This window comes from Poecilia reticulata, chromosome 19 (genome assembly GCF_904066995.2).
Source record: "Poecilia reticulata chromosome 19, P_reticulata-male-v2, whole genome shotgun sequence".
In the NCBI taxonomy this organism is placed as follows: domain Eukaryota; kingdom Metazoa; phylum Chordata; class Actinopteri; order Cyprinodontiformes; family Poeciliidae; genus Poecilia; species Poecilia reticulata.
Window position 1 is genome coordinate 10,269,681 of NC_088848.1, and position 12,771 is coordinate 10,282,451.

General features: G+C 38.2%; 2 protein-coding genes across 2 annotated transcripts in view; one reads left to right on the forward strand and one right to left on the reverse strand.

Moving 5' to 3' along the window:
* Nucleotides 1-500: 500 nt before the first annotated feature.
* Nucleotides 501-2,657, forward strand: chac2 (ChaC, cation transport regulator homolog 2 (E. coli)). The gene is made up of 3 exons (XM_008437095.3): nucleotides 501-829; nucleotides 1,845-1,880; nucleotides 2,024-2,657. Exons 1-3 carry the CDS (start codon nucleotides 695-697, stop codon nucleotides 2,420-2,422), a joined length of 570 nt encoding a protein of 189 aa, XP_008435317.1. The 5' UTR covers nucleotides 501-694; the 3' UTR covers nucleotides 2,423-2,657.
* A 1,568-nt stretch (nucleotides 2,658-4,225) lies between these two features.
* The window catches only part of psme4b (proteasome activator subunit 4b), a 48,657-nt gene continuing 40,111 nt past the window's right edge, over nucleotides 4,226-12,771 (reverse strand). Inside the window, exons 44-47 of the mRNA XM_008437097.3 lie at nucleotides 11,354-11,509; nucleotides 9,593-9,731; nucleotides 9,311-9,444; nucleotides 4,226-6,263 (exon numbers count right to left, since the gene is read on the reverse strand). Coding sequence (XP_008435319.1) covers nucleotides 6,129-6,263; nucleotides 9,311-9,444; nucleotides 9,593-9,731; nucleotides 11,354-11,509 — 564 coding nt within the window. The 3' untranslated portion in view covers nucleotides 4,226-6,128. The remainder of the gene's footprint in view (nucleotides 6,264-9,310; nucleotides 9,445-9,592; nucleotides 9,732-11,353; nucleotides 11,510-12,771) is intronic.

Consider the following 12,771-nt stretch of genomic DNA (forward strand, 5'->3'; position numbering starts at 1 on the left):
CCCGATCCCACCAAGGGACAAGGGTGTAAAGAAAATGGATGGATGGATGGATGTTTGCTGTGTACCCTAGAAATGTTTACCTTTTCTTCTAATGTACCCCCCTTTTATTTCTTCAGTTCTATTCTTTCAAATTGTAATTATTAGATTATTAGAAGTTTTTTTCATGTGCATGTTTTTTTTCTTAATATGTCAGTTCACACTTTATGATGCTGCTTTATTACTTTAAGACAGTTTCTTGTACTATTTGAGCTAGTTTGTTCTTAGTTGAAACGACGAAAGACATCCGGGATAAAGACTCACCGTTCAAAATAAAAGCCAAGCGCCTCAGAGGAATAACTTGTCAAGACTAAGTAAACATTAAACCTTTAATTCTTGGGTACAATATATAGTATAGATTGATAGGTAAATGTCATCTTACATATTAATCCAGATATTTGCAAAATTTTGAGATCTGCATTTTACAGTGAAAGGTAGTAAACGGAAGTAGAAAAAGTTACGTAATCTGGGTGATTTGACTGTTTGTTCCCAGGGTGACAGCCCCACCGATGATACGGGTAGTTGAACAGCAGTAACAGGTAACCATGCCGGTTCTTATAAAGGGAGGACCACCGTTGTAATCTGTAGATGACTTAATAAACCGGTACCAGTCCGTCCAGCTGCTGTCGTAAACGGACCATTAGCTTACCGTGTCATTATGTGGGTCTTCGGTTACGGCTCCCTGATTTGGAAAGTGGACTTCCCGTACGAGGAGAAGAGAGTCGGTTACATAAAGGGCTTCAGCCGCCGGTTCTGGCAGGGAAGCACCGATCACCGTGGAGTACCGGGAAAGGTGGGTGCTCTGACGATATTTCACGTGAAAACAAAAAGCACCTAAAGTTTGAGGGAGTTCACATTTAGCTAAAGTTAGCTCCTCTAAAGGGCTAGTCTACCTTTTCTAAGTAATGTGTGCCACCTTTAGCTTATTGAGCTTTCCACCTTAACAAGATCTGTTTCTCTGTAACTTTGAACATTTATAATTATTGACAGAACAGAAAAATAGCAGCTCATGTTAAAGAATATTCAATATTTTACATAAGCAGCTTCTTTATCTTTACCTGACGCTGACTAATGCTAGATCATGATGACTTGCTTCTTTATCACACTCTCACCGTCATTGTCGTTGTCTAAACTTCCAGCTGACTTATGAAGACTCTGCACTCATTTTGAGTCATTTAAATGTGTACTACAAACACCATGCAAACGAAAATCAATATTTTGTTGAACTGAACCCTAAATAGCATTTAAGAGTATGTCTAAGTGAAAATAGTTATGAAAGTAAGGAGAGACAAGGAATAGTACATTATGTAATTAATTGCACGTGGACTCTATGAAACAACCTTCTTGATAAGATTATGTTTGGCTCAAAACAAATATGAGGAATCTAAAGTTTCAAATTCTTTGAATGGAGTTGGTTGAATTTCACTGTAAAAGTAAATTCTTAAAACTTAACCTAAAAAAAAAAAAATCGAGGTTATTTATGTTTTGTTTGTTTCCCTACTTCTTGTTTGACAGTTAAGTTATGGCAAACAGAAACACATTGTAGTAAAAAGTGAACTTCGGGGAAAAAAAAAATCTAATAAAGTTATGTTTACTCAATAGTAATATGTTGGGTTTGTTTAGGAGGGGTTGCAAATTTGTTTTGGTGGGGTTCTCTTATAATTAGTTAATAATCATACCTGCAGACCACTTTGAGTAGGCATGAGTAGGTTGCTGGCACATATATTAATATTGCTTTATTCTCTAATTAATGATTGGATATATGACATTCCAATTCCTCTGATTCTCTCATTGTGTTCTCTTTCCAGCCCGGCCGTGTTGTTACTCTGGTAGAGGATCCTGAGGTGAGTGATAACCAATTCTACGTGTTTGAAAGGTCGTCTCACATTGTCAGGTTATTATTGGAATGAGTTTGTCAATTGCCAGCTGTTTTCTACCAGCACAGGTTGAACACGCCTGTTTCTCTTCCGTCTCACTTCTTCTTCAGGGGTGCGTTTGGGGCGTGGCCTACAAGCTGCCGACGGGCCAGGAGCAGGAAGTCAAATGCTACCTCGACTATCGCGAAAAAGGAGGCTACCAGGTCATCACGGTGACCTTCTACCCCCGTCCCGAGTCCAACCACTCACCAAGCCCGACGTTGCTCTACATCGGCAACGACGACAACCCCAACTACCTCGGACCCGCGCCCTTGGAGGACATAGCCAACCAGATCCTGAACTCCACCGGTCCGAGTGGGAGAAACACGGAGTACCTGTTCCAGCTGGCTGAGGCAGTCAGGACTATCATGCCCGAGGACCCAGACAGACACCTGTTTTCCCTTGAAGCAATAGTGCGGGAACGGCTACAAAAGCGCCAACAAACACCGGCCATAGAATGTCAAGAGTAAATAAAACGTGCTGTAGCAGGTATTTATTGAGGAGACCACTTTTGTCAAGTGTCGATGGGGCTGATATGTAGGAAACGAAATCAGGTTTTGTTTTTGAAACAAATGTTCAGCTCAATAGGATTGTAATATTACTGAAAACAAATTTTACAATAATGGGTTTTGCTGCATGTTTACAAGACATTACCAACTCATGACTCACAATATATGTTCTTAATAAAAGCAAAGAAAGTAAGAATTGGCTTTTATTGATTGTGTCTTTAATGTTAAGTATCTCTGATTGTTATTTGATCCCTTTCTATGTCAAGTGTTATAAAATTGGAAGTTAAACTCTTCAAAATGAACCATTTCCATCTTAGGTGATTTTGTATTTGGTGCAAAATCAAATCACTCCTGTTGGATTTGTGTGTGTTACTCTAAGCTCTGACCATCACGGCTGCATATCCTGATGGGTGAACACTGTTAATATTTACAAAGTAAACTTCAGCATGTGAAGATTGCTGTGTTAACATGCTAATGTTAGTGCTCAGCTCAAAGCACCGCTGTGACAAATTGCAGGCTTTCAGAGCAGGAGGGCGAGGGTGGTCTTTCACTCCCAGACAGACTTCAGTCAGCCTTGTTTTTATGCACTCAATCACACGCGTTTACAAATGCACCAATATTAGAATGGAAGTGTATTTTTTTTTGGTATTTTAGCCGTAAATCCACTCTTGTCATCTCCATATTAATTTCCCTACATTCCATTTAATTACAGAGGTGATTTTCTGTGGCGAATCAATGTGCTGGATCAAAGGAGAGTGGAAAAACTTTTCCTTAATTTTTAAAAATGTTTTAGACGTAATAAAAACCCCCAAAATGGCTACAACTCAAAAGCCACATGCAGTCATGATTAGACGTTCCCACACACTTGTCTTCTGCTTCAATGTCAAATTTTGGGCCGCTTAACGATTAATGGGAACTTTTCTTTTACCAGGGAAGGATAATAATGTAGAACCAGACTGCAGAGACTTGAAATACGATGTGGGCACACAAATTGAAATTTATTGCGGATTCTAATAACAGCTGGTCAATAAATGTAATCGTAATGTAAATATTAGCGAAATGGTAAATGTCGTCAAAATGATAAACGCTCAAAAATACACAGGCTCCACCACTGACATCTGGTTTAATGGATTACAACAAGCCACAGCCAAACTACATAAAATACTTTTGTCTGAATCTTTGACCACTGGTGGAGCTAATTTAAAAAGTCTTTCATACATTTTTAGTTGAAGTCTTGGCATTCCAAAAGCTTAACATTGATTTGTTTTGTCCCAGTCGTTTCCAAATTTCAATCATCCAGTTGTTTCTTTCATTTGGGCCCCCAGCGGTTTGATTTTTACCCCTGTTATGCAATCCAGCTGTAAAACCGACTCATTCAAATATTAGTAGGAATATATATAAAAAATCTGGATGTATGAGTTTGACCCTTTCTAGGTTTGAGAAGGTCCAACTTTGTTTGCATGCCGTATTATAATTTTATCCAGAAATATAGAAATCTATACCAAAGATTATTGTGTACAAGCTTCTATTAAGGACTGAATTTCAGTGCATTTATCATGTACTCACACTCGCCTCTCCTCACTATCTTCATCTACCAGAGCGCCAGCATCAGCCATCAGCCTCTTCTCCTCCTGCCACCGTATCTCAAAGACACATCAAACCCGGCAGCGATACGTCAGAAAGAAATCAATACTCAGAACAAGCGACTGACAGCTCTATACGCGATCCTCTTTTCCTCTTTAGACACACACACAGACAGCTGGAACCAGTTATCGGTGTTTATTGGATGCAGCGATGTCTGTATGTACAAAGTTACATTTTTCTTTTGGCACAAAACTAAAAGCTACCCATGCAGGAAGAAGGAAAGCGTCTGAGCCTTGCAGAATATGATATACAGCTACTGAATTTGATATCTCAGTACATGGTTTTATAACACAACAGTGTGCTGTTTTTACAATATATATTTATTAGTAATAATATGAGCTTATTGGTATCAGTATATCAATATAATATAAAATCATATGTGATATCATGTGAACAGGACACCTGTATGTTTTTCCACCGTATTTGGACACATATTTATTATTAACTTAAAACCATACTGAAAATGTCCAGAAAAACAATTACAAAAAAAAAAAAACCTCTTTAAAATGTTTTGAAAAATCCTAAATTCTGGGGAGAAATACATTAGGACACCTTCATAAGGAAAAATATAGTCTCACCGAGTCGGATTTTGTTTTAGACATTGAACTTATAATGTAGAGTTTTTTTTCTATCACGTGCAATTGCGTATATGATTTTTTTAATTTTATTTATTTACTTTAAATTCACCAAGAAAAAAAAAATCCCTTTCAAAAACTCGCCTGCAAATGTGGTGGCCTTTTGATAACCCAAACCAAAGCCATCAGCACTAGATGGAATGGAGGGCTTTTAGCCAATCAAATTACGTTCTTTTGATCACGTGACACCAGTGAGTCTGGCGTGGCGCGTCTAGCCGTTAGCTACGCTAAACAAGCTAACTGTTGGACAAGCGATCAGAGAAGCGTAATTTGATAGGCCGCTGGACTCTGGGTGACCAGAAAGTCCACATTTGCAGGAGTTTTTCAGGTGAGTTTTTGAAGGTGAATTTAACGTAAAATATATATACCAAAAATTCAGTGTCTAGCTATAAAATTTTAGAAGACAATATTTATTCTTTACCCTCACATGTATTCGCACTAGAAATACCTCAAAAACCCACACATGAAATCAGCTGAACATGACGATGAGAGATTAATATTTTAAAGGAGGTGTACCAAGTTATTGTGTACTGATTAAGTTAGACTGAAGTTGATCCAAAAAAAAAAGAAGAAAAAAACCCTCACAAAGGCCAGTTTTCCAGAGAGACAGAAGCCCAGACTTTGAAGTCTAAAACAATTATTTTGACCATGTTTGTCAAACTGAGAAGCATCTTAGTGGTAGTGACATGGTTTCCCAAGACCTTCCCATTTTCACCATCACAGAATCCATAATGAAAGCCAACTTGAAGAAAACTTAAGCCCAAAACATACCAGTATTGTTATTGAGCTATTTCATTCAAAGAAGGCAACACCAGCTACCAGGGGTTGGGTGTCCTAACTTTTTCCTTAGCTAAACGGCACTTTTTCTGTTTTTAGGAAGGTTCATTTTTATTTCTCAGTTAATTGCAGTTAAATCACTTTATTTTCCTGAAATAAATACAAAAGTCGACATCATTATGTTAACTTTTACTTAATAATTAACCGAATGTTTCACAGGATGTCCCAGTTTTGTCACATGACTGTATTTAAATAGAACATTTTACCCTATAGATTTTATTCAGAAACTTCCTTCAAGGTGATGGTGGTGCGATAAAGAAGAAGAAGATTTGGAGTCTCTGTGTAGATCAGAGCTGCAGGAGACTGAAAACACACCTTTATCATCGCCATGGCCGCCTCAGCGTGCAAAACAAACCCCACTGAGCAGCGTGCTAACTGAAAACCTCTCTGTCCCCAGCTGCTTTCCGGCTAAAGGCCAGCAGCGGCACCTGAGGGTCCAGACAGAGATCTCCTCCCTGGAACGATGAGTCTTTATCATCGCAGACAGAAGCCCCACAGCTGTACTTAAGGGCGGGATTATTTTTCCGTGGAAGGGGGCGGTAGGCGACCGTCTAGGCGTAGTAACAGGGCGACACCAGCAGGTTGGTGAGCACCAGAAGCTGGTCGTCAGTGAAGCACTGCCGATGCTCCTGCCAGTTGTCGTGGTGAGTGCGCCTGAACTCTGACAGGGTCTTCTTCACCGTCATCTTTAAAGCAAAAGGATAAAAACATTATGAATTCATGCAACCTGCTGGCAGTTGGAGGGCAACATGAACCGAGACTAGTGATGAAATATGACGGTTCTGTGTCCATTTTTGACAATCCAACATCCTTGGATTTGATATTTAACTGGACTTGGACTGGACCTGCTTGTTGACATTTCTTTTGAATTCAATGTTAAAGTGTAAAAATGGCTTAAAAATCTCATGGAAAATCCTGGAACATGGAAAATGTGAGAAAAAAAAACCCCTCTGCAAACTAATTTTTCAAAAATTAGACATAATATCGAAGGCAGAAGGGAAGGATTTAGAAATAATTGAAAAGTATTAGTGCAAAGACAAAAGGCAGATATAAACTATGGTGGATTTGTTTTGGGTTGATTTACATCATTCTTTAAAAGTCAGTTCAATTTATTTCTTGATTAATCAGTGTGTTTTTTTTGGCTACTACTGTTTCATCTCAAGAGTACAAAACAGCTGTAGTAATGTTTTTGTTATACGTTTCCCCAAGAAACTGAATGGTAGACTGTTCTTCCCTTTCAGTGATTTTCTTTATCATCTTGAGTCAGAAGTGAACCAGATTTGTGGCACAAAACCCCACAGATGACCCTAAAAGTTTCCCCACTAAGCCACTAATCCTGCTTTTTACTACAGGCTCTTCGGTCTGCAGCTGAGCAAATTTAGCACCTTTTACTGCAGACCTGTTGCTGCTGCTCCTGCGGTGGATGCAGGATGTAGCTTGATATTGCTGTCCTGAAATAAACAAGACCTTTACTGAAAAATGTCAGCATATGTTGCTTCCGAGCCTGCATAAATCATCCACTATTAATGGTGTTTGTACAAAGCTGCAAGCTGGACGATTCTTGTAATTTCAACTGGTTTCAACCTAAATGCATTCATTCTCTTTTTGGAAAATTTTTTTTGTTTTCCTTTTTTTAATAAGACCTAAAAATGAAAACAACAATGGTGGATCTTTAAAAATGACATTTCCAACAGTAGATGTGTACAAAAACTAGATAAAGGTGATGTCGCATTTAAACGAGGAGACAACTGTTTGTAGCTTTAACACAGACACGCAACAAAATGTGAAAAGGTGCAAGGCGTGTGAATAATTTTGTAAACACGTCAACTGTTCTGGGAAGGTAAAAATATAAAATCTTAGATGTTCAACGGAAAATCCACCCAAATGGAGCAGCTTTCCATTCGACTTTGTGGTAAAATCCTCCAATAAAGTGCAATATTGATAGCAGCTGTTTTACAAGCACATTTCTGCGCCTTGTAAACGGCTCTAATTATTTTAAAAATAAAACCCACACTTAGGCCTAATTCTAGAGTTAAGCAAACATAAAACGGCCATCAAATCGACGTAAACATTTCTCTTCAGAGTGCAAAAGCGAAGGTGAGCTGAAGCGATTTAAAGTATGCAGAGCTGGATCCACCAGCAGCGATCGTCCTGCTTGTTTACGCTGATAAAAATCTAATGAGGCAACAATCATTTATTTATGTTAAAATGCCAGATATAACTTTAAAAAATGCAGGGCAGCAATTATTTAGAGCACAACAAGATCTGAGTGAAAAGTCATCAGATTCAACAAGAGCTCAAAACATGGCATTAAGCCGTGGATCAGTGATGTTCTCATCATTTAAACATGGAGCACGTTTGTTTTACACTATTGCCCTCAGAGCTCTTAAGAAAAGGAGGAACCCAAACTCAAAGATTTATTTAGTACTGTGCTTTTTAAAATCAGTGTGAAGATGCATTTTAAACCAATATGTTAGAGGATTTTGCTCAGAAAAATCTTAACATATGTTCCACTTTTACCTATTGCTTCAATAAGAGGTAGAATAATTACTGCTAGAGGACAGAAACGGCCTTAAGAAGCTGCAACTGAAGTAGAGTAGTAGACTAGGAAGCAAATTAAGACCGATTCTTGCTTAGCAGCAGTTTCTGTGACAAAACATCAACTGTAGACCTGGGAAAAAAACCCAAGAAAAACCCAAAAACTGGTGGGTAACGTTACATGACCCCTAATGTGTGACGTTTTTACCCTTTCATTTTCTCCTCAGGCCACCCAGGCTATCATTTCCAATACTACAGTGAAAGAAAGAGTGATTGTTTTCATTTCTGGTGCTCTCAGCTCAGGCGCTGAGCCTGACGGGAGCTCAGAGTCTCTAAGCCCACAGAGAAATCTCTACGCTTTATGTCAATCTATGATTATTTTGTGTATTGATTGTGTCACACTCTTAAATTAATATACTGGGGGTTTTTTTGTGATTATGAATTCGATGTTTAGAACAATTTTGAACATTTATGCAACCATACATAATAGTTGAAGAAAATAATTAGCTTCACACTAAATATTTAGCTTGTTAACCAACGAAAATATATAGCTGTCATGGAGCACTTTCACATTATGATGTAACAATATATTGTACAAACATAATATATTGCATGAACTTGACATTAAGTTGTGCTTTATTGTATTTAATGTCATTGCATTTTCAAATCCAAACGGGACATAAGATTTTAAGAGGTCAACTTTTTCCTCATTTGTTTCGTAATTATGAGTATTTGGAAGTCCCCATGTAATGTTACATTTGATTCAAAACTCCAATGGAACAGATTTGAATTCCAGGTTATATTTTGGGTGGGGAAAAAAAAGGAAAAAAATAAAATAAAAAAGGATGCACCTAAACCTCTGGCTCCCTTTTCAAATAGGTGTAATTTTCTATGGACTTTACTCCAACTATCCTGTGTAACAGAATGGTTAGTTGTTTTACATATGAATATATACTCCCAGATGCGTTTATTGCCTATTCCTCGTCATCTCCCCCACTTTGCAACAAAAGAAGCACTAAATTATCCTCACCAGCGCACTGTCTGCTCTGCGGATTACATTGTACGTCTGCTTCATGCTTGAAGAAAGGCCAAAGACATAATTTTCTCCTCAATTGGAGAATGAAATTGTATTCTTTCAGCTCGCACTGGTTGGAGTGCGTCGTTTTGTTGCGGGCGCGCGCGTGTGCGTCCGTACCTCTATAGGCTGCGGGTCGTTGAGATGGTCGCTCAGCTCCATCAGGATCTGCGGCATCCACTGTGGGACGTCGTAGGGGCTCGACAGGATGCACGCGCTCAGACCGAGCACGCCGGCGTGGCGCCGCACCAAGTCTGCACACGCGCGCACACAGACACAGAGAGTTAAAACAGGCTTTAGAATTTCAAGGCTCACAATTCCCCAGTGATAAGAAAGGGTAACAGGGCAAGTATTACTGTGATTGCCTCGCTGTGTAATTGCGTGTGTGTTTTATGTGTGTACCCATGGAGGCCAGCTCTCCTCTGGCCTTGGGGAGGGAAGTCTGACTCAGCGTCTGGAGCTGTGTCTGCAGACAGGAGTCCAGAGGGAAGAACTGGCACTGCAGTAAACCACTGAGGGTGGTGCAGGCCATGTCCCTCACCTTTAGGGAAGACAGAGAAAAATGGGAAGAGGAGCAACAAGGAATACCAGACCGTTAAAAATCCAAAGCAGTAAATTAGAGGGACAAATAAGGGGGAGCAGAGAGGAAATAAAAGAGGGAATCACTAATCCTCTGTGCATGAATTAGGAAACGGCACTGAGCTAAAGGAGAACGGTTTCAAATCACTCATCAACTCTGCTAAATATCATAAACGGTAATTGTAATTCAGATGCAGCCATTGATTTTTCTTTTTTCTTTTTTACCTGCACTGTGAATCCAGATCAGAAATCAGTTTAGAGGTTTTACTGCAGGGCCAGTGAGACAAATAAAGAGAAACTATTGACGTTTTAGCAGACGGTGCACAGAAATTACTGAAAGATTAACAGTTAAAGCTGAAGAAGGTGCATCCCAGTGAATTAAAGTTCAAAAGCTAATTTATCCTTGTAATTTGTTTAAAAAAGTGAAGCTCCAATGTCATGCATTCATTACTCACAAGCATATATTTTAAGCATTTATTTTTGTTTGTTTCGATTATTATTGCTAAGAGCTCTGCCGAAATTTTGAACGTTAGAGTCCCAAATATATTTATGAAAAGTTAAGTGGCACAAACAGGTTTGTGGATCAAACCTTAATCAAGAGTTTGAATTTTCACATGATGAATTTCAGTAGACTTAAATTTCTAAATTGTAAATCAGTTTTTGTTGGTATTTTGTAATAATGTAGTTTTCAAAGAATTAAGAGTTCGGGGTTTTAATTAGATGTAGAAATATTTATAAGTTTATCCACTTTGAAACTTTTTGTATGAAAATGAAGTTGAAACCACTTGGAGGGCAACAAAAATGTATTTATTTTAAATGTCAAATTCATTGCACTTTCTTTTTTTTACTTTATCGACTCGATATTAAATTAAACTTGCAAGACTTTACTGAAATGAACAAAATTAGCAGATTTTGTAAAAAAAAAAAAAAAAAAAAAAAGTGATCTATAGTAAATGATTGTCGCTCCAAAACATAAAAAGGGTTTTGCGTTATTATAAGACGGGCACACAATGTTTTTTGGGTTGATTTCTTTTGGTTTTTGGCCTTTTTAGTCCAAGCTCAACAACAAGAACAGAAAGTCCATTTTTCTTCCAAAGTTCTTGCTGCAGCACCTGCGTCTGCTTTTGAATAAAAATTGCTGGTTGTCTGCAGTTCTCTTTACTACAAAAGTAAGAAATCTGGTTAATGAATTAGAAATTATTTTTATTGTACCGCTTTTTCTGTTAAAAAAAAAAAAAAAAAAAAAAAAAACATCAACTGGCTAGATTTGCTCCATTGCAGAATTGCACATAAAATCATCAAAAGGACCGCAAATGGCCCTCAGGCCGCACTTTGGACTCCCTTCTTTAGACATAACACAAAAGCATGCAAAGCAGCTCCATTAACGTCTCTGTAGTCGCAGTGAGAAGTGATGTTATTTTTAAGCAATAATCATGAACAGGCAGGAATGAGAATGAGCAAAGGGATAAGTGGCCTCTTATAATCCTCTGTCAGTTAGGCTTTATGAGAAATGGCAGCATCAAACCTGCGCTTCCTGTCCAGCTTTTTATTTTTCATTTATTTATTTTTTTTTAAGCATATTACCTCAAGCTGTTCATCCAGGAGCAGCTGCATCACCAGCTTTCGGATGTGCAGAACCTCAGCGGGCAAACTGAGCAGAGTGAACAGATTGTAGAAGACTGTGATCTGGAGGTAGGTCAGTACTGAGAAGCGAGCGTGCCACGATCTGCTGGCCGCCATCTGAACACAGAGGAGGACACAGAAAAGGAACGAGTCGGTCACAGTAAAAAGGATGTGATGGGAACCCATCGTCATTTTATCTCTGGGTCACTTTAGTTTTTCTTACCCAAGAGATATTGCCGAATGAGGCTGTATTCTTTATATGCACGTTAGAAAGCCTTAAAAGACCAAATAATGCCGCCGGAGATCTCAGTTTGTTCACAGTTTAGCTTAGTATAAAGGAGATATCCAGAGCATTTGTAATATCCGGATGCAATTTAAAACAGCGTTCTTTATCGAGTTTAAAAATTAGCTAAACCCAACTTCAGATTAACATCAATTTACGTATTACACCTTGTCAGTGTTTGACAAACAGAGACAGCTGTTGGTCATAAAACGCGTTGGTTAGCTGATTGTCAGGAATATGAGCTGCTTTATAAAAATATTGTTCTGGAGTGATTGTGTTGCTAAGGCAGGATAACATCTGAAGCAAATATCTATCAGGGTTTGGGGATCACTGCCAAACATTTATGAGCTCATTCTTCAACCATGAGAGAGATTATCCACAGGTAGAATTGAAAAACAGTTTGGATCTGTGAAATTTGGACACAGAAAGAAAAGTAAAACCAAATCCTGAAAGAGAATATGAGATTACAGTTTTACAGTGTTCTACTCAAGAACGTGATTTAATTTTAATGCTGGAACAGGACGATGAGAGCTGCACACTTGGGGTGGGCGATATGGACTTAGAGTTTTCATGGAACAGTGGAGAAAATGGCAAAAATATCATTTCTGATTATACTTTCAGGTTTGTTTGTTTTAATTTCCCATCAATAACGGAAATAAATTGAAATTCTGCTAAGAATGTTCTTATGATAAACGATATGATAAATGCTCACCCCTACCCTGTCTTCTTAATAACCTTTTCTCTGATTTGTTTGGAGAGTTCTCGCATCTTTAGTCAATAGATGATCCAAACACAATACGATTGATCACTTGAGACAGGTGATTTCTATTCCACTCGCTGTTCCTGGTAGCACCAATTGGCTGGATCTCTGATGAATTAAGTCACTTTAAAAGGAAGGATATTTGCAAAATCACTTAATTTGTGTTAAATATTTTTTGTTATTTTAGTAGGAAGTTTTCAATTTGACATTAAAGAATTTTTTTTTGTCAAAAACGACCAATTTTGTTGATCATGTTTGATTTGATCAAATGTGAATACTTTTCAAAGGCACTGCATTTGGGACAATAAAGAGAGCAAAATATTCATTCATTTTACA

What these genes read in the sequence shown, in the direction of transcription:
- chac2 (XM_008437095.3), top strand. Translation starts at nt 695, where the DNA reads ATGTGGGTCTTCGGTTACGGCTCCCTGATTTGGAAAGTGGACTTCCCG. An exon ending in ACCGTGGAGTACCGGGAAAG is followed by an intron (nt 830 to 1,844) that starts GTGGGTGCTCTG and finishes TTCTCTTTCCAG; the next exon opens with CCCGGCCGTGTTGTTACTCT. An exon ending in CTCTGGTAGAGGATCCTGAG is followed by an intron (nt 1,881 to 2,023) that starts GTGAGTGATAAC and finishes CTTCTTCTTCAG; the next exon opens with GGGTGCGTTTGGGGCGTGGC.